Genomic DNA, 21,219 nt, shown 5'->3' on the forward strand with positions numbered 1-21,219 from the left:
GTACAGCGGTTGCAGAAGCATTTGGACTACCTGACTTCTGGTGGGGCAAGAAAGGTTTCAGCTAGAAACAAGCTTTGTGTGGAAACGTTCATTAAAACTGGAAGGCGAAAATGTGGGAATTAGATGTCATCCTATTCTTTTACAACAGCACAGAAATATTATTCTGTAATTTTGTAAAAAAGTACATAACCTTTTATTAGCATTAAAGGGGTTCTCCCATCTTGGATATTTATGGCATATCCACAGGTACGGCAAACTACGCTGTTTCAGGAACTCGGGAGCTACGGAAACAGCTCAGCTATTTCTGTACTCCCAACCACCTCATAAAATCAGTGACTGGAGGGTGGCGAGAGCAAGAGAAGGAAGGAAGGACATGGGTCAGAAGGCCCCGTTCTAGAGATAGGTGCGGGTTCCAGAGGTGGGAACCGCATCTATCGGACATTTATGGCATATCATTTGGACATGCCACAAAATGTCAAAGATGGCAAAAACCCCATTAATCCCATCATATCTGGACAACAAAAATCACTATTTTATAAAGAACCTTATTTTGAAAAAACAAATAGAATGGAGAGAGATAAAATAACACTAGTGTGAATTAGCCTAGTGTCCTCATCTTGTACCTCTTACAATATAGTAACAAAGTAACCTCCTCACCTGGTGGGCTGCTTTCTCTTAAACCGAAGCCTGATCACAGGTGTACCGCTGAACATCCTGCCAAGGTACAAAGACTTTATGCTCTTCTCTATTGCAAATGGAATACATGGCATTATGTCCTGCATGCAAATGGGCAGAGAAATAGTAAAACGTGAATACATCAGGTGAGCATTTCTAATCCTTGATAAAAATATAAATTAAGGCCTCATTCAGATGGCTGTAATGCAGCCGCATTTTAGCGTCCATATTATGGCCCGATTACCGGTCCTATGACTTAAACTAGCAGCATCATAGTGGCTATGGTGCGGTTAGTTTGGGTCAGTAGATCCGCAGTGGGACCGTAACTTGCAGCCGTAAGACGCTAAAACATGAACGCATTACGGTCGTCTGAATGAGGCCTAAGAGTAATAGTACCTCACAAGTGCTCATGTCATGGGATAATTTTACTCCTCCTCGCCCATCACAGTGGCATGAATAGCTTCCAGGTGTATTAACACAAGTTTGGTCACAACGCTTCTCTTCACATTCATTAATATCTGTGTGGGAGAAGATAAGGTGCTATTCTGAATAGGTTACTTTAATCTACAACTGTATATATAAATGGGGAATTGGTGCATAGCACAAATATAGAGGGAAAACATCACAGATTGCAGTTAGGATCTTCAGCAACAAATGTGCAAATCACTTTGTTTTTTAGTTTGTAAAAGACTCATGAGAGCCAACTGGTTGCATGTTGTCCACTTGTATGCAAGGTTAGATAAATCAGTAGATCAATACTTCAGTAGACAGACCTCGATTGTTAACGAATAATAATTTTACAAAATAATGTACCACTACAGAAGACACAAATCATTTAACATGTATATCCAATAATCTGTACTTTATGAAAGACGACCTCCAGTGGAAACACAACTTCCCATGTCTGCATTCCCCACCTGACTATATAACACTACACTTTTTATGTTTACTGTAGTTACTTTTTGAACTGCTGCCTTGTCTATGCTTTAAAAAAAAAGCCTGTATCTTGATTTTTAGATGTCCCAAGCTTGCTCTTCCTCTCTGCTTTGCTATCAATCCCATGACCAGCTAGAGACCATACAATTTCTGCATGCTGGGAGAGTGATTATCGTTCTCTCTATGTTCTCCTAAAGAAGCTGAGAAACCATAAGTATACAGACAGGGAGGCTGCACTATATTCTTCTATATTATACCTGTGTGACATGAACCGGTCTAAGTATCAGTGAAACTGATAGAAATTTCTGTCCCTCACTGTACAAAACTAGTGTGTTACAGGAACTGCTGAAGCCTGTTATTGGTGACACATAGATCTCCATAGACTCAAGTAGAGAAAGTAGTCACAGAGCCGGATTCACACTGCTGCTAAGCAACTCTCTCAGTTTGTTATATAGAGATAGAAGCAGCAAGAAAAATAACAGGTGAGTGACATATGGAATACCATAATGGTACACATGGGAAAATTTCGTTTCGGCCAGAGGGTCCCTTTAACATATGTTTGGTCCATGTAATTAATAAACTACAGATTATTGAATCTACATTTTTAGACTTCTAGTAAATATTACAATTCTCTGATTAGTACTAGGTTTTTCTGTAATTGTTTAAAAGTCTAAAAATGAAATAAGTGACAGAAAATATTTAGATATTTAGTCTGGGGTTCCCTCATGTGAAAACTATAATGTCTCTTGCAGAAAATTAGCCAAATATTATATGGGATTTGTAAAACATTAATGATCTGAACTTATGAATATGGCCATGACTTTTATTAGCCTAATTGAAGCATACCTTGGCAACTTTTATACGACTCATCATACACAAAACCATCTTCACACAGACAAGTGTAAGTACTTGGCATGTTCTTGCATTTTGCGGTTCCACAGATGTCCGGTGATATTCTACATTCATCAATATCTACAAAACAAATTTCTTTAGCTGTTCAAATCAAATTAAATGTTTTAAAGCAGAAACTCTGCAAGCACATGCTTATTATTTAGGCTGGATTTACACACACCATTTACTAGTGTAGAGGTCAGCAACCTTTGGCACCGGTGTCAAAGCCAGCACTTGGGGCATGGTTTGCTGCCAAACTTTCTTTTCCCAGTGACCAGCACCAGTGTGCGCTTGGCGGCACCGAACAGTGAGAGAGAGCGGCACATTATGTTGTTCGCTGCTGAACACTTGGCAAGCACATAATGCAGCACTGCTATCTCATGGTGATCAGCGCCGCAAGGAAGTTATACGTAACTGCTCTGTAAAAGAAAAAGTTCGAAAAAGTTTGCAGCTTTCCTATGTGCAACCCCCTCCCCCCAAGCTGGTGTTCAGTAGCAGTGGTCTGGTTTATGTGTACCCCCCAAATCTGGTGTTCAGTAGCTGCAGTTTCTATGTGCCCCCTGAAGATGGTGTTCAATAGTTGAGCTCCCTACTGTGTGTCGCGCCCCCAAGCTGGTATTCAGTAGCCAGTCTCCCCTGTGTGCAGTTCCCCCAGCTGGAGTTCAGTCACCTCGTATGCACCATACATGGATCATCTTTGCAAAAAAAGTCAGGGACAAAGCGAAATGTAAGTTTAATTAACAGATTAATTGGTTTATGTCACATACATGGAAACAGTTTGTCTTATAGGACTTTTATTTTTTGCATAGCACACTTAAAGGGGTATTCCGGAACTAAAAAATTACATTTATTTAAATAAAACAATGAAAAAGATATAACTTTCCAATGTACTTACGTTTCATCAGATGGCTGTAGCGTCGTATATCCTCCTCCGTCGCCGTCCCCTTAGCAATGCAAAATCTGCACTTCCTGTGCAGACCCGTCCATTTGGTCTTCTGCCTTGCTTCCGGTTTCCGGCTTACACACTGTACGGTTACGTCAAAAATGACGTAACCGTACCACGTGCTTCTTTATTGAATTAGAGCATGCGTGGTGAACACACTCCACCGCGCATGCTCTGTGAAATTATGTGGCTGCGTCTTCAGCGGCCGTGTATATTACACTGCGCATGCGCAAGGTTGAAGGTGTGTAGCGGTGTGTATACGAAGTTGCAGGAATAACGGCCGTTTCGGCCGTCTTCCCGACAGGTGCAGGAGCTGTGACAGCTGCTGTCTCGTACAGCAGCTGCCGCAGCTCCTACAGCGGGGACCGATCGCTGTGTCCCCGCTGTCTAACCCCTTAAAAGCCGCGTTCTATAGAGATCGCGGGTTTTTAGGGGTTAAGTTACCATCGCCGGCCTGCTACACGATAGCGGCCGGCGATGGTTACTATGGCAACCGGACACCAAACAAAGGCGTCCGGCTATGCCATCGACGGAAGCCTAGTGGGTCCTGACAAAGTCAGGACCCACTATGCTTGCTGTCAGTGAATAGCTGACAGTTCTAATACACTGCACTACGGATGTAGTGCAGTGTATTAGAATAGCGATCAGGGCCTCCTGCCCTCAAGTCCCCTAGTGGGACAAAGTAATAAAGTAAAAAAAAAAGTTAAAAAAGATGTGTAAAAATAAGAAATTAAAAGTTAAAAAAATCCCCCTTTTTTTCCCTTATCAGTCCTTTTTTATTAATAAAAATATATAAATAAACGATACATAATTGGTATCGCCGCGTCCGTAACGGCCTGAACTACAAAATTATTTCGTTATTTATCCCGCGCGGTGAACGCCGTAAAAGAAAATAATAATAAACCGTACCACAATCACAATTGTTTGGTCACTTCACCTCCCAAAAAATGTATTAAAAATAGATCAAAAAGTTGCATTTACCGAAAAATGGTACTGATGGAAACTACAGTTCGTTACGCAAAAAATAAGTCCTCGCACGGCTTTATTGATGGAAAAATTATAAAGTTCTGGCTCTTAGAATAAGGTAACAAAAAGTGAATGATTTTTTACAAAACGTATTTTATTGTGCAAACGCCATAAGACATAAAAAAACTATAAACATCTGGTGTCACCGTAAGGCCGAGTTTACACGAGCGTGTGCGTTTTGTGCAAGCAAAAAGCGCGGCGTTTTGCGTGCGCAAAAAGCACTTAACAGCTCCGTGTGTCAGCCCTTTATGATGCGCGGCTGCGTGCTTTTCGCGCAGCCGCCATCATTATGACACTCCGTTTGGATGTTTGTAAACAGAAAAGAACGTGGTGCTTTTCTGTTTTCATTCATCCTTTACAGTGCTGTTGCGTGAATCACGCGCGTCCCACGGAATTGCTTCCGTGCGACATGCGTGGTTTTCACACACCCATTGACTTCAATGGGTGCGTGATGCGCGAACAGCGCACAAATATAGGACGTCGTGCGTTTCACGCAGCGGACATACGCTGCGTGAAAATCACGTACCTGTCTGCACGGCCCCATAGAGTAACATAGGTCCCTGCGACGCGCGTTGCAAAAACGTATAATACGCTCGTGTAAATGAGCCCTAATCGTATCGCCCCATAGAATAAAGTGAATATGTCATTTATAGCGCACGGTGAACGCTGTAACAAAAATAGAATTAAAAAACAATAGAATTGCTGTTTATTAGTCACCGCGCCACTTAAAAATAGAATAAAAACTGATCAAAAAGCTGCATGCACCCCAAGAAAACTACAATGTATTCCTCAAGTGGTCTAGTTTCCAAAATGGGATCACCTTTTGGGGGTTTCCACTATTTTGGTACCACAAGACCTATTCAAACCGGACATGGTGCCTAATAAAAAGGCGGCCTCAAAATCCACTAGGTGCTCCTTTGCTTCTGAGGCCGGTGCTTCAGTCCATTACCGCCCGAGGGCCACATGTGGGATATTTCTACTGCAGAATCTGGACAATAAGTATTGAGTTGCGTTTCTCTGGTAAAACATTTTGTGCATAAACTTTCTAAATGCTGTTGTGAATACTTTGAGGGGTCTAGTTTCTAAAATGTCGTGTTTCATAGGGGTGTCTAATATATAGGCCCCTCAAAGCCACTTCAGAACTGAACTGGAAGCCCAAAAAAAATAATTAGGCAATACTTCGCTTCTATACGAACTAGTTAGCGATTCACAGTGTGATGAAGTAAGGGGAAGCAGCGCTTATACGAGCGGTGCACCCCCTTCAAACAGCCGATGACTTTTCAGTTCACAGGTAGCAGAGTTACATGATGGGGAATTTGTTTTCCTGTTGTGTAACTCTGCTACCTGTCAATGGAAAAATCAGCTGCCAGAGTGAAAAATGTTTCCACACAGAGGAGTACCGCAAAGAAACACCTGGGAATCAGACATGATGGACTAACATTTTTCCCTGTGGTGGATGACTTTTCAGTTGACAGGTAGCAGAGTTACATGAAGGGGAATTATTTTTCATCGATGGCTAGTTAGGAGCGCTGCTTCCCTTTAGTTTTTTCTTGCTCACTGTGAATCTCCGACACAGGATGCAGCGGCGATCCACAGGTATTGCTCCTTTTATCCCAATTCACATGTTAGAATTAAATTTTTTTTATTTTATATATATATATAAAATACAGTATTTAAAACTAAGACTGTATAAACAGTTAATATACATTTAGAAAACTTATAATTATAAAGACCAAACTTTACGTATCATCATATAGGGTCAGTGTTGTTTAAAAACGCAGATATCCAGTGATTTCAGCTTGTGCTAGCAGTAATAGAATGAGAGCACCAAAATGAAGACTGGGATTGCAGAAGTTAGTAGAGCTGGGTGTAGTAGGCGGAGCAAGTGCACTGCTGCATGCACATTGCATGCTGGGACTAGAGCAGTGCATGCAGGGAGGAGAAACACAGGAAGAGAAGAGGAATGAACTTACTGAGCAAAACAAACCTCTCCAGGTAAACAATAGGGAGTAATGTTACTAAAACCATTTATTATCAAGAAAAAGCTAGACAGAGTGCACTAATATCTTAATAGAGGAACATTGCATTGATTTAAGAAATAAAAAAAAGTATTGGAAAACCCCTTTAAGACTTAATCATTGACCTATACTTTTTTTTTTTTTTTTTTTTTTTTTAAATCGGCATGCCATATCAAAAAAATCTTGCCTAACCCTTTACCAGAGTTTGGTATTTTTTTTTGGGTTAGTGACGTGATTTTTTTTCTAAATAAAGCATGCTCTAGGTAAGGTGTTTTTTTGTGGCATTTTTTCCAAGGCATCTTTATAGGACTTCAAAGACACATATACAAAATGGCACCAAATAAACACCACCAAAAATGTATGTAAAAAGCATGCCATTTTCTTTTTTGTGAAGGATGCCGTAAAGAGGGTCTAGCAGTGATCCTAGAAGTAACTATTGGCAGTTAGGATCAGAACACCAAATTTTGGCCTCCACGATATGAGTAATATGACTTCTGGCTGTAGAATTACAGTACATCCTGTCAGATAGTCTGCGTATAGATATTTCAATTTAACTCCAACCAGATCAATTGTGTACTGTAGCACTTTATCTGATCTATAAATATTCAGCTTCCGGTCATACAAGCAGCCAAAGTGCTCCATCATAAGCGTCAGCAAGCTGCCATGAAAATGTCATTTTCAAGGGGAGGCGTAGCGGAAACACAATCTAGTTTATCTTCGATCTGTTCCGCAGTATTGATCACTGGTTACGTAACGGATGGTTCGCCTCAGATATTATTATTATTATTTTAAAAAATACCACCAGGTGTTTAAAATACTTGGAAAGGCATGAGAGATGCTGGTTGTGATGGTCTTGTAATTTTACAACCTAAGCCAATAACTTGCCTGAAAAATATCATTTAATAAGAGAACCGACAAAAAAAAAAATCCCTGCAGGGATAATAGGTATAATACATATGCGCCTCACAAAATCTATATCAACCCAAACCTACAAAACACAATCAGTGTCTTTACTTAAAGAGGCTCTGTCACCAGATTTTGCAACCCCTATCTGCTATTGCAGCAGATAGGCGCTGCAATGTAGATTACAGTAACGTTTTTATTTTAAAAAAACGAGCATTTTTGGCCAAGTTATGACCATTTTTGTAGTTATGCAAATGAGGCTTGCAAAAGTCCAAGTGGGTGTGTTTAAAAGTAAAAGTCCAAGTGGGCGTGTAGTAGGTGCGTACATCGGGGCGTTTTTAATACTTTTACTAGCTGGGCGCTTTGAAGAGAAGTAACATCCTCTTCTCTTCAGAACGCCCAGCTTCTGACAGTGCAGATCTGTGACGTCACTCACAGGTCCTGCATCGTGACGGCCACATCGGCACCAGAGGCTACAGTTGATTCTGCAGCAGCATCAGCGTTTGCAGGTAAGATCGACTTACCTGCAAACGCTGATGCTGCTGCAGAATCAACTGTAGCCTCTGGTGCCGATGTGTCCGACACGATGCAGGACCTGTGAGTGACGTCACAGATCTGCACTGTCACAAGCTGGGCGTTCTGAAGAGAAGAGGATGTTACTTCTCATCAGAGCGCCCAGCTAGTAAAAGTATTAAAAACGCCCCGATGTACGCACATAATACACGCCCAGTTGGACTTTTACTTTTAAACACACCCACTTGGACTTTTGCAAGCCTCATTTGCATAACTACAAAAATGGTCATAACTTGGCCAAAAATGCTCGTTTTTTAAAAATAAAAACGTTACTGTAATCTACATTGCAGCGCCTATCTGCTGCAATAGCAGATAGGGGTTGCAAAATCTGGTGACAGAGCCTCTTTAAGTAGGTGCTTGAGTTCTATCTGCCTTCATGCCTACTTTAAAAAATGTTTGGCATGTAGATGGCTTTGTACCCATGTTCAGATGCCGAATACCATCAGCAAAAAGTCATACTTACAGCTACTTTATTAAAGCTGGCCATCCAATGGTCAAATTAGCCCTCAGGCCGACCACTGTTCCAATATTGTTTTTACATTTTTAACTGCTGGTCACTAAAGATATATTGCAGGATACGTACAATGATTGGAATGATTTACACAGTGGCCTCTTGCAAATATCCAAACGCATTTTCTATTGCAATATCAGAATAAATGCCATAGTCATCCTTCCACATTATTAATAATGGTGTATCTTGCGCCAATGCACTTGGAGGGGGTAGTATAGTGGCGGGAAGAATAGTGCACGCCTCTTTACAAACTTCTTTTTACGCCTGTTATGATGAGCCATACATTTATGCCTCTAAAATTAGTCTGAAAGTACATTTACAGCTTGATTGTTCCCACTTTTCTAACATGCTTTCTTTTTTGAAGATGATAACTGTTGCAAATCTGCCAATCTTTTTTGCTTGTGCAATTTCTATCAAAATCATTGTGTTTTATCAGTAATGACGAAGAAAAACAATTTAGTTCTCTGTCATGACAAACAGGACAAATTTCCATTGGTTAAACCAATATATCAATCTCAACAATAAACACGACGGTTACCAATATTTTATTCTTGTATCAAAACGATCATCATAATGTGTATAGCCACCACCTTAATTCAAGTCTCATACAAGAGCAGAAACTGTGCTCTAAATTCCATTGGTCGAAAAATGCAAGAATTCCAGCAGTACAGAGCAACAATGTCACAAAAAAAAAAAAAAAAATTAATACAAATTGGGATTGTAATCATATTACCGTTGTAAATAAATAAAAAAATTTACAAATCAATGGTTATAGAAGCAAAAATTACTGAATCGATTGTTGGAGTAGATTTTATTGGACTACGGCATGTAAGGATGAAATCATTTCCGGAATAAATTGAGCTTTTCTAATAATAGAATTGGAATCTGATTCGACACACCAAACTAGTTTTAGCTTCGTTATTGTTAAAAACAACAAGAAATACAGAACACATTCCACATTTCCTAATATATTAGATCGGCACAAATTCCAGGAATATATTTGGATTGCTGATACTACTTTGGTAAACCACTGGACGAAAAGCAATTCATTTTGTTGGTAAGCAGCTGGAGGATATGAAAACATTGGCTTATGTCTGAGGAATTATCCAGATGCTGTAGTGGAGACTATGAAAATATACATGTCCAGTCTTGTTTTTCATTGTTGCTCAGTGCAGGAATGCTGTGTGCTGAAATCACAGAGCTGTTGGCTACAATGTACACCGCTGCAGATATCAATCCTCTCTTCAATGCACAAGCCAGCCCACCACTGAAAATCAGAACTGGACTTTGCAAGTCAATGTGTTTTGAAACATCAAACAGCATCTCTTTAAACTTATTTGAGGAATATTTAGTGTGCGCGACTAGCTCACATAATGGGAGAGATTTACTAATACAAATGATCCAAAACAGAAAAAAAATAAAAATATATATATGTTTGTTCCGAATGACACATTTATGAAGGTCTGCTGACCGTTTTACCTCCACAAATTATTTTCAGCAATGTCTAAAAGTTTTTCTGCCAAATTTCAGAACTATCTGCAAGATATGGCATACATGACTGAGAATTGTGTCAGCATACTTAACGGCAGGTACACAAATCATATACCGGGTTCACACATGCTGTTGCGGTGCAGTTCAAATCTATACCACATTTCCTTTTCTGAAATCTCCAGTCCTGTTCCATCTCTTGACATCACGCTTAATACACAAACACTCTGTGGTTCGGCATCTGGTGGCCGCTGATAGGGCCTGTATACTGGCTCTATGGAGACAGACCACTTTCTCCTTCGAATACAATGTGGTTTATAAAGATCCAGGAAGTCATGCGGATAGAGGATCTTACTGAATCGCTACAAGGAACTCATGGCAAGTTTCTCAACTCCTCGCATTACTGGCTCGCATTCGAAAACCTCAGCGGAATTCAGGTCATATCTGGGATGAGTGTGTTCCACTTCTTTTTTCTCCTCTCCCATTTCCCTGCTCCCCGGGAGTTTGATCCTTTTTCCCTGTTCTATTTAGGCCTCATTCACACGGCAGGGTTTCCCGGCCGGGTGCCGGCCGTTCATAAATCGGCCAGCACCCGGCTGCATTAGGAATAATAGACCTCTAATGGGGCTATTCACACGACCGATTTTTTGACGGCCGGGAAAACCGCCCGTCAAAAAATAGGACATGCTCTATTTTCGCCCGGGTCCCCGGCCGCCCGGCTCCCATAGAAGTCTATGGGGCCGGGTAATACCCGGCCATCACCGGGAGGTGTCCCGAGTGACGGCCGGGTTTTCCGGCTCTTGCGCTCTATCTCCTCCTCCTCACAGCGCAGAGTGCATGTGAGGAGGAGGAGTTGATGCCATTCTGACGAATGGCATCGCTGTACACGGTGTGGCAGGGCCGGGGTGTACAGCAGGTGGAAGGGAGCGCTGCGCTGGCTCCCTTCTCCTGCTTGTTTTAAAAGCGCCCATGCCCGGCGACACCTTTGATGGCGCCGCTAGCAGCTGCAGCAGCTGCTGCTGCTACTACTGTAGCGACGCCACTATAGCAGAGCGGGGAGGTATCTCCCCGCTCTGCTATGTGCTAGCCGCACTTTAGCTCCTTGAAGGAGCGGAATCCCCGTGTGTTCGGGGATTCCGCTCCTGGACAGAGCGCTTGATGTCTCTGTCCATATCTGGGCAGTGACATCAGGGGAAACTCCTGAAGCGGAATCCCCGAACACATGGGGATTCCCCTTCAGGAGTTGCCGCTGATGTCACTGTCCGGATCTGCCCGGCCCGGCACGGATGCATAACTTTATGCAAACCGGCCGGGCAGAATGGCCGATTTTACCGGCCGGCACTCGGGCTCGGACGCGACCCGGTCGTGTGAATCCCGCCTTAATGTTTTACTTAATTGCTCAGTTCTTTTGGTTTAGTTACGGATGCAAATATGGGCTGCCCTTTTATGGCTATTTTGCTTTGAACCTCTAGCCTGGCCTGTGAGCCAGAGCAGTTTGTTTTTTGTATAAATTTAATTTTTCAAATAATTTAAAAAAAGAAAAGCAAAAACCTAAAATAAAAAAATCTATACCACAGTTGCTAAATCAAGTAATAACTGCAGCAAACAAACAAAAAAAAACAAACATGTTCCATAGTGACATAACATGTGGTTTTGCGTTTGCAGGCTTTTTTTAAAAGAAATTGTAAGTTAGAAAAGGTTCACACTGCGTTTTTGCCCTACATTTAACATACACGCCAGGAAAAGCTCCCGACATATACATGAAATTAAAGCTGAGATGTATGCCCAACAGTAGCATCCGTCACTTATAGACTAATATGGGATCCATTTAATGGATACATTGTGAGCTTTTTCAAGACGTATCTGTAAACTGATGCTATTATAACCTATGGGTGACTGATGCCAATATTAGGCATCAGTTTAACATATTAGTCACCCATAGGCTATAATGGCATCCATTTAACAGATACGTCAGGATATCCGTTTTTTACAGGATACTACAGGATGAAATAGCATACTAGGCAATGCCATGCTTCATTTTTGGCCAAATACTGACGTATAATGGCCAGAAGGAGGCCAAAAGGACAATCTTTTAGACACCGTCTGACTAATGGACCCCTATGTACACGTTTAGCATGTCCGTAAGGAGCTCTTCCGATGGAAAAAAACGCTGTGCTACCATCGACACCCTCTTGGGCAAACTTTGATTATCTTAACATTAGTACACACCCATGCAACCCAAATAACTACACTTCATTATCTCCAGCACAGCCTATAAAGCTATCCTGCCACCCCTCTCCCCCCCCCCCCATTGTGGTTATTTCTTATGCATTTAGAATGTATTGGGTAGACGCTACTCAGTTTTTTGTTTTTTTGAACTCTTATTGCAAGAAGTCAGCTAAGTTAAACAAAAACCTATGCACTGCTTTTCAATATATGACCTGGTACATGGAACAAACCAGAAACACCCCTATCACTTAATTTCATCCCAGTTGTGCTAATTAAAGCGGATCTGTCACGTCAATACGGTATCCTACAGATACGGGTCTATTCTGCTTTGCCAGATAATCCACGGCAGAAATCGGAGGCTGACCCTCGGATTTCTATTGCAAATTTGCAGTTTAATCTGCAAGGGGTCATTCAATAAGGCTAATCAGCGTGTAAAGGATCTGCCAGACACAGCTTCTGTGTCGACACCCGTGGTTAATCAGTCTGCACCTGCTCCTAGGTCTGATAGAGTGACTCGATCTGCTACCACTCAGGCTGGTAGACTCAGGAGTGGGAGAACCTATCACAGCCTGGCCAGACGGTTCTAGCTCCCGCCCCCGGTCTATGCATACCTTCATTTCCTGCTTGTCTTTGCCTGTGATTCTTTCCGGTTTCCTGGCTCTGCTGCTCCTGCTATCATTATTGACCCCGGCTTTACTGACTACGCTCCTGCTCTGCGTTTGGTACCTCGTACACTCCTGGTTTGACTCGGCTCGTTCACTACTCCTGTTGCTCACGGTGTTGCCGTGGGCAACTGCCCCATTTCCCTTAGCTTTTGTGTACCCTTGTCTGTTTGTCTGTCGTACACATATTGAGCGTAGGGACCGTCGCCCAGTTGTACACCGTCGCCTAGGACGGGCCGTGCAAATAGGCAGGGACTGAGTGGCGGGTAGATTAGGGCTCATCTGTCTGTCTCCCTACCCCGTCATTACACAGCGTCTGTCTACCAAAAGAGATTTCCACGCGGAAATTGCATTAAGAGGTGACATCCCACTTTATTTTCTGCAATGCAAATTTACCATTGAAAAAAATAGGACGCAGTTTGCTGGCTAATTTCACCCAGATGTACCGGTGCATCCTGGCTATAAACTGTCACCATGTCAAAGGACAGGGTTACAGAACTGTGCCATCAACTGTTTATGACAGTTGATCAGCACAGTAAGACGGCAGGGGACCAATCACAGCTGTCCCCAGCCGACGATTGCTGTGATTGGTCAGTCACAGCAGACTGACCAATCACAGCTCCATGAGAAGGTGTATGTGATTGCGCTGGCTCAGAAGCTGTAACGGCCAGGACTGGAGCTAGGCTCCGATCCGGCCGATTAACTCCTTAGATGCAACGATCAAAGCGATCGCTGCATTGAAGTGTCTTCTAGCCTGTCGGCAACCATGATTGTTACCACGGGCGCGGGTGTCAACTGTTTGTCACAGCTGACATCGTGCTCTAACGGCCAGGACCGGAGCTAGGCTCCGAACCGGCCGATTAACCCCTTAGATCGCACCCTATGGTTGCTAATGGCAACTATCGGCACCCGCTGGGGTTCCGATGGTTGCTATGGCAACCGTAGACTAACAATCGCTTCCTAGTACGGAAGCCTATTAGGCCCCACCGGGAGGCGAAGCCTAATAGGCTCGCAAGTCAGTGAATAGCTGACAGCTCTAATACACTGCACTATGTAGGTGCCCAAACAGCAGTTTACGTCCACATATATGGCATCGCCATACCCGGGAGAGCCCGCTTTACAGTTGGAGGTATTTGTCTTCAGTGGCACGAACTGGGCACAACATATTGTGCACTAAAATGGCATATACCTGTGGGAATTTGCAATTTTCACTTTGCACCATCCACTAAGCATTCGTTTCTAATAAAAAAAACAAAAACCTGTGTGGTCAAAATGCTCACTACACCCCTTAATAAAATGCCTTCAGGGGTGTAGTTTCCAAAATGGGGGTCACTACTTGGGGGTTTGTTTTACTATTTGACCCCAGAGCCCTGCCATTGTGGGCTAATGCTGCGAAAATCACAAAAATAGGCCTCACATGAGCCTTTCGCTCCTAAGCCCTGTCAGATGTCCAGGCAAATGATAAATGCCTTGAGGGGTGTAGTTTACAAAATGGGGTCACTTCTCAGGGTTTTACACTCTATTCAAGTACCTAAGGGAGCTCTGCAAATGCGACATGGCGCCCGTACACCAGTCCAGCCAAATCTGCGCTCTAAAAGCCAAATGGCGCTCCTTACATTTTAAGCTCTGCCATGTGCCCAAACAGCAATTTAGAGCCAAACATGGGGTATTGTCGTACTCGGGAGAAATTGGGTAACAAATTGTGTGTTTTTTTCTCCTACTACCCCTTGTGGAAAAAAAAATTGGGTACAAAACGACATATTTTTTGGGAAATTTTTATTTTTTTTATTTTCACTGCCTCATTCTAATACAATCTATGAAACACCTGAGGGATCAAAATACTCACTACACCCCTAGATGATTACCCTGAGGGGTATAGTTTCCAAAACTGAGTCACTACTCAGGGGTTTCTACTGTACTGGTTCCTCAGGGGCTCAGCAAATGCGACATGGTGCCCAAAAAATAACCAACCAAAATCTACATGCCAAGTAGCACTCCCGCCATTCTGAGCCCTGCCGTGTGTCCAAGCAGCAGTTTATTACCACATATGGGGTATTGTCGTACTCGGGAGAAATTGCTTTACAATTTTAGGGACTTTTTCTCCTTTATTCCTTGTGAAAATGAAAAAAATTCAACATTTTAGTGAAAAGAATGTAGATTTTCATTTTCACTGCCTAATTCCAATAAATTCAGAAAAAAAACTGTGGGGTCAAAATGCTCACTATACCGATAGATAAATTCCACGAGGGGTGTAGTTTCCCAAATGGGGTCACTTTTGGGAGGTTTTCAGTATTTTGGCCCCTTAGTGGCTTCCAGCAAAACTGGAGCTCCAAAATTCCAGTAGCACTCCGTCCATTCTAAGCCCCGCCGTATGTCCAAAAAGCAGTTTATTACCACATATGGGGCATTGCTGTGCTCAGAAGAGTGTGCTTTACAAATGTTGGGGTGCTTTTTCTCCATTATCTATTGTAAAAATTAAAAAAATCTGAGCTAAATCTACATTTTATTAGAAACAATTTAGATTTTCAATTTCACGGCATAATTCCCATAAATTCTGCTAAAAAACGTGTGGGGTCAAAATGCTAACTATGCCCCTAGAAATATTCCTTGAGGGGTTTAGTTTAAAAAATGGGTCACTTTTGGGGGGGTTTCCGCTGTTTTGGTCCCACCAGGGCGTTGCAAACACGACATGGCACTGAAAACTATTCCAACAAAATCCGCTCTCCAAAATCGAAATGGTGCTCCTTCCCTTGTGAGCCCTGCCGTGGGTCAAAACAGAAGTTTATTACCACATATGGGGTATTAACGTAATTGGAAGAAGATACTTTACAAATGTTGGGGTGCTTTTTTTGAAAAAAAGTCGATTTTCATTTTTACAGACTAATTCCAATAGGTTTAGTAAAGAAACTGTGGAGTCAAAATGGTTAGATAAATTTCTTGAGGGGTGTAGTTTCCAAAATGGGGTCACTTTTTTTGGGGGGGGGGGGTTTCCACTGTTTTGGCACCACAAGACCTCTTCAAATCAGACATGGTGCCTAAAATATATCCTAAAAAAGGCGGCCCCAAAATCCACTAGGTGCTCCTTTGCTTCTGAGGCCGATGCTTCAGTCTATTACCACACTAGGGCCACATGTGGGATATTTCTAAAAACTGCAGAATATGGGCAATAAATATTAAGTTGCGTTTCTCTGGTAAAACCTTCTGTGTTAAAGAAAAAAAATTACTAATGAATTTTGGCAAAAAAAAGAGAAAATTGTAAATTTCCCCTCTACTTTGCTTTAATTCCTGTGAAACGCATAAAGAGTTAAAACACTTTCTGAATGCGGTTTTGAATGCTTTGAGGGGTATAGCTTTTAAAATGGGGTGATTTATGGGGACTTTCTAATATATAAGGAACTCAAAGCCACTTCAGAACTGAACTGGTCTCTGAAAAAATGGGCGTTTGAAATTCTCTTGAAAATTTGAGAAATTGCTACTAAAGTTCTAAGCCTTGCAACGTCCTAGAAAAATAAAAATATTACAAAAAAAAAAAGATGCAAACATAAAAGTAGACATATGGGAAATGTTAACTAGTAACTATTTTGTGTGGTATTACTATCTGTCTTACAAGCAAATACATTTAAATTTAGAAAAATGCTAATTTTTGCAAATTTTCTCAGAATTTTGTGTTTTTTCACAAATAAACACTGAATATATCGACAAAATTTTACCACTAACAAAGTACATTGTGTCACGAGACAACAATCTCAGAATCGCTTGGATACATAAAAGTATTCCAGAGTTACCACAAAGTGACAAATGTCAGATTTGAAAAAATTGGCTGTGTCCTTAAGGGGTTAATAACACTTTTTGAATAGTTTAAATGACTTACGGGGCGGAGTTCCCGATAAACCCTTCTCATTGCCAATCTGTATGTTTATGTCCTACCTGCCGATACCCTTTGCAGCTAGGTCGTAAATATATGTCCTCCATTTTAAATAGAATCTGTCATGTTTATGTTGCCCTGTCTGAGGACAGCATAAAGTAGTGAGACACTAATAAGTGACAGAACGCTGAAATCAAAAGGTAAAATCGCCGTAGCTTAGGATAATTTAGATTTAATACTGGCAGCGTGATCGATGCGATTCAGGGCTTGAGTCTAATAATATTCATATATTTATGTTCCCCCTTGCCCTCCACCCGCTGATTGACACTTTTCTCCCTATAACTGTACATGGGAAGAAAAGTGTCTGGAGTGTGAAGGGGAGGTGGATGAATATAAGAATATGCTTGAACTCAAGCCCTGCATTGCGTCCAGCACGCCGCAAGTATAACAACTAAATTCTCCTAAGCTACGGCGATTTACTAAGTAAGTGACAGAACGCTGAAATCAGAGGGTCTATCACTTCTTTATGCTACTCAGACAGGGCAGCATTAATAGGACAGATCCCCTTTAATGGCAGTGTACAGTATAGTGTATAGTACAGTGTACAGTGTAGTGCTATGCCATTAAAGAGATTGGGCACTCAAAGTGGTGGGACAACCCATTTAAACATTAGCTGCATTGGAACACATAGTTCCAGTGTGTTCTTCTAATGTGGCATAAACTAAACTAATGGCTGACATTTTCCACCCCCCTCCCGAAAACTAGAAATGGATATATGTTGATGAAACCCACCTGCACAGGTTTTGTTGTCTGCAAGAAGACGATAGCCACTCTGGCAAAAACAGTGATATGTCCCAGGTTTGTTGATACAATAGTGGGAACAGCCTCCTTTCTGGTCAGCGCATTCATTTATATCTGCAGAAATTGAAGAAAACAAATCTACTTGAACATGCAAGTTGAGACCATACATTTGTTACTACTTATCAATATAGTGGGAAACATTTCTTAATAGTTTCATAAGAAGAACACTTTACAAAGGAAGAAAGACATCACATGACTGTCATACAAAATTGTGTAGTGGCACAAACATTGTGAGTGGCTTAGTCATGAAATCGGTCATGCATGTCACAAAATAAGATGTGCAAGTGATGTGCCCCATATTTCTGAAAAGCACATTACAACTCTCTTCTGGGCTCAATTCATTTGAAAAATGTGCCCCAGTATTTTTGAGTCCAGAACCTTGTTTAAATGTTTCATATGATACTATTCATGTACTATACTACTTTGTATATCTATTACACACCCATTCATGCAACCAAACTACTTTACACACTATGAAGGTCTGTCATGAAAGCTGGAAATAAATGGTGCAATACTTTTACCATTGTATTGTTAGTGCATACATCAACCTTTGAACACCATTTTAAAAGTTTATACATTTACATGTAGTACAGTAAAAAATAGTGTAGTACCGTGTTAGCCAGAGACAATATGAAATGTTAAATACTTTTGTGTCAAAAAAGACAAAAGTATAATAGGTATGATACCTTTATTGGCTAACCATTAAAGTTCTATATGCAAGCTTTCAGAGCACAGAGGCCCCTTCTTCAAAAGTATTTAACATTTCATACATTTACATGTGGAATTCATCTTCATGAAAAAAAGGGACATTTCCTTTTATCATATACTGATCTAGTATTATAGTCCAGAGCTGCAATCACAATTCTGCAGGCTTCAGAGCTAAATTCTCACAACCAGCATTGCTTGCTTTCTCAATGACTATACAAAGCTTGGGCTGACAATTTTACTTCTATAAAGTGTAGAATTTGGAGCCAATCAGACACCACCTTGATGGTATTGCATAATGGATAAGTATCTGCTCGAATTTATCAGCATTGAGGACTCCATTAATTCTGACCAAATCCCTAACTCCATTTGCTGAAATGCAGCCCCAAACTTGCAAGTAACCTCCACCATGCTTCACGGTTGTCTGCAGACACTCATTATTGTACCGCTCTCCAGCCCTTCGGCAAACAAACTGCCTTCTGGTACAGCCAAATATTTAAAAGTTTCACTCATCAGTCCAGAGCACCTGCTGCCATTTTGCGCACCCCAGTTCCTATGTTTTTGTGCATAGTTGAGTCGCTTGGCCTTGTTTCCACGTTGAAGGTATGGCTTTTTGGGTGCAATTCTTACATGAAGGCCACTTCTGGCCAGACTTCTCCAAACAGTAGATGGGTATACCTGGGTCCCACTGGTTTCTGACAGTTCTGCGCTGATGGCACTACTGGACATCTTCCGATTTAGAAGAGAAGCAAGCATGATGTGTTTTTGATCTGCTGCACTAAGTTTCTTTGGCCGACCACTTCATCTGCGGTCCTCAACGTTGACCGTTTCATTGTGCTTCTTCAAAAGAACATGAACAGCACATCTTGAAACCCCAGTCGGCTTTCAAATCTTTGCCTGGGAGAGACCTCGCTGATGCAGAATAAAATACCTTGTGTCTTGTTGCTGTGCTCAGTCTTGCCATTGTGGACCTGTCACATGAAACTATTTTCCACAGCCTCACCTTTGTAGCAGAGTTTGGTTGTTCCTCACCCAGTTTTAAGCCTACAAAACAGCTGCTTCTGATACAGTTAAAGGGGTTTTCATGTCAGAGCCATTTATGACATATCCACAGGATGTCATAAATGACAGATATGAATGGGGCCCCCTAAACCCTGTTCTACTGCTCTGTGTTGTGGCTAAGGTGTATGATTTTTGACCATGAATTACGTAAACCGCGTAGCTCGCTGAGCTGCACGGCTTCCGGAACTCCCATAGTAGTGAATAGCAGTTACGGAAGCAGTGTAGCATGCGAGCTACACTGTTTCTGTAACAACCATTAAGTTATATGGGACTTACTCAAACAGAGTAGCTCAGCGAGCTACGCTGTTTCCATAATTCATGGTTGTAAATCACACGATTCAACCACAACACAGCAGAACGGGGTTTAGGGGGCCCCGTTCTAGAGGTAGGTGCGGGTCCCAGAGGTGGGAGCCGCATCTGACATTTAGGACGTATCCTGTGTATATGTCCTAAATGTCTCTGATGGGAAAAGCCCTTTAATGACTGTTTCAACTTACATCTGGAAATGATTACCATTATCACCTGTTCAGTATAATTGGTTAATCATACACCTGACTATAATCCTACAAAATCCATGACTTTGTGCAAGTGTACCTAGAAGAACTGATGCGGATTTGAAGGAAAAGGGTGGTCACACCAAATATTGATTTGATTTAAATTTCTCTTCTGTTCATTCACTTTGTGTTTTGTGAATTGATAAAAAAAAACAAAAAACTATTAAACACTTCACAAATATATCTAGCAAAAACTTGCTTAAAGAGACTCTGTCACCACATTATAAGTGCCCTGTCTCCTATATAAGGAGATGGGCGCTGTAATGTAGGTGACAGTAATGCTTTTTATTTAAAAAAACGATCTTTTTTCACAACGTTAGGAGCGATTTTGGTTTATGCTAATGAGCTTTCTTAATGCCCAAGTGGGCGTACTTTTACTTTTGACCAAGTGGGCGTTGTACAGAGGAGTGCATGACGCTGACCAATCGGCATCATGCACTCCTCTCCATTCATTTACACTGCACTAGCGATATAGATATATCGCTATGTGCAGCCTCATACACAAACCCTAACATTACTACAGGGTCCTGATAATGAATACACATGAAATCCAGCCTGGACGTCATGTGTACTCAGAATCCTGACACTTCTGACTCTTTTTTTGTGAGATTCCGGCAAGTGAAACCAAATCTCGTTTAGGTCCGTGATCTCGCGAGATTTCGTATCCGTTGCTGGAATCTCACAAAAAAAGAGAGTCAGAAGTGTCAGGATTCTGAATACACATGACGTCCAGGCTGGATGGTCATGTGTATTCATTATCAGGACACTGTAGTAATGTTAGGGTTTGTAGATGAGGCTGCACATAGCGATATATCTATAATCGCTAGTGCAGTGTAAATGAATGGAGAGGAGTGCATGCCGATTGGTCAGCGTCATGCACTCCTCTGTACAACGCCCACTTGGTCGAAAGTAAAAGTACGCCCACTTGGGCATTAAGAAAGCTCATTAGCATAAACCAAAATCGCTCCTAACGTTGTGAAAAAAAATCGTTTTTTTAAATAAAAAGCATTACTGTAACCTACATTACAGCGCCGATCTCCTTATATAGGAGACAGGGCACTTATGTGGTGACAGAGTCTCTTTAACGTAAACAAGCTTTTACTGCTAGTTCCATAGAAACATTTGAGACAGATAAGCATCAGTTTTAAGAGGACGTTTTTCAGGAATCAATCCTTGAGACAGTTAAGGATCGATTCTGGCCAAGATGACTCCCGGGGTTCAGCGCTACTTTAAGCACTGAGCCGGTGAAGACCTCGATGTTAGGGCTTTCAACTATCAAATCCCCGGCCAGAGCATCGCAAGCTCTGTGGCCGGGGA

The 21,219-nt window shown here is 41.7% G+C and overlaps 1 protein-coding gene across 3 annotated transcripts in view; it reads right to left on the minus strand.

Annotated features, from left to right (window-relative positions):
• Positions 1-21,219, minus strand: part of GAS6 (growth arrest specific 6) — a 102,053-nt gene that overhangs the window by 23,989 nt on the left and 56,845 nt on the right. For all 3 annotated transcript variants that reach the window (XM_075852640.1, XM_075852641.1, XM_075852639.1), the window contains 4 exons: positions 17,513-17,635; positions 2,458-2,583; positions 1,072-1,193; positions 658-776 (listed from right to left, as the gene is read on the minus strand). In XM_075852640.1, the coding sequence (XP_075708755.1) occupies positions 658-776; positions 1,072-1,193; positions 2,458-2,583; positions 17,513-17,635 (490 nt within the window). The remainder of the gene's footprint in view (positions 1-657; positions 777-1,071; positions 1,194-2,457; positions 2,584-17,512; positions 17,636-21,219) is intronic.

This window comes from Rhinoderma darwinii, chromosome 2 (assembly GCF_050947455.1).
Source record: "Rhinoderma darwinii isolate aRhiDar2 chromosome 2, aRhiDar2.hap1, whole genome shotgun sequence".
NCBI lineage: Eukaryota > Metazoa > Chordata > Amphibia > Anura > Rhinodermatidae > Rhinoderma > Rhinoderma darwinii.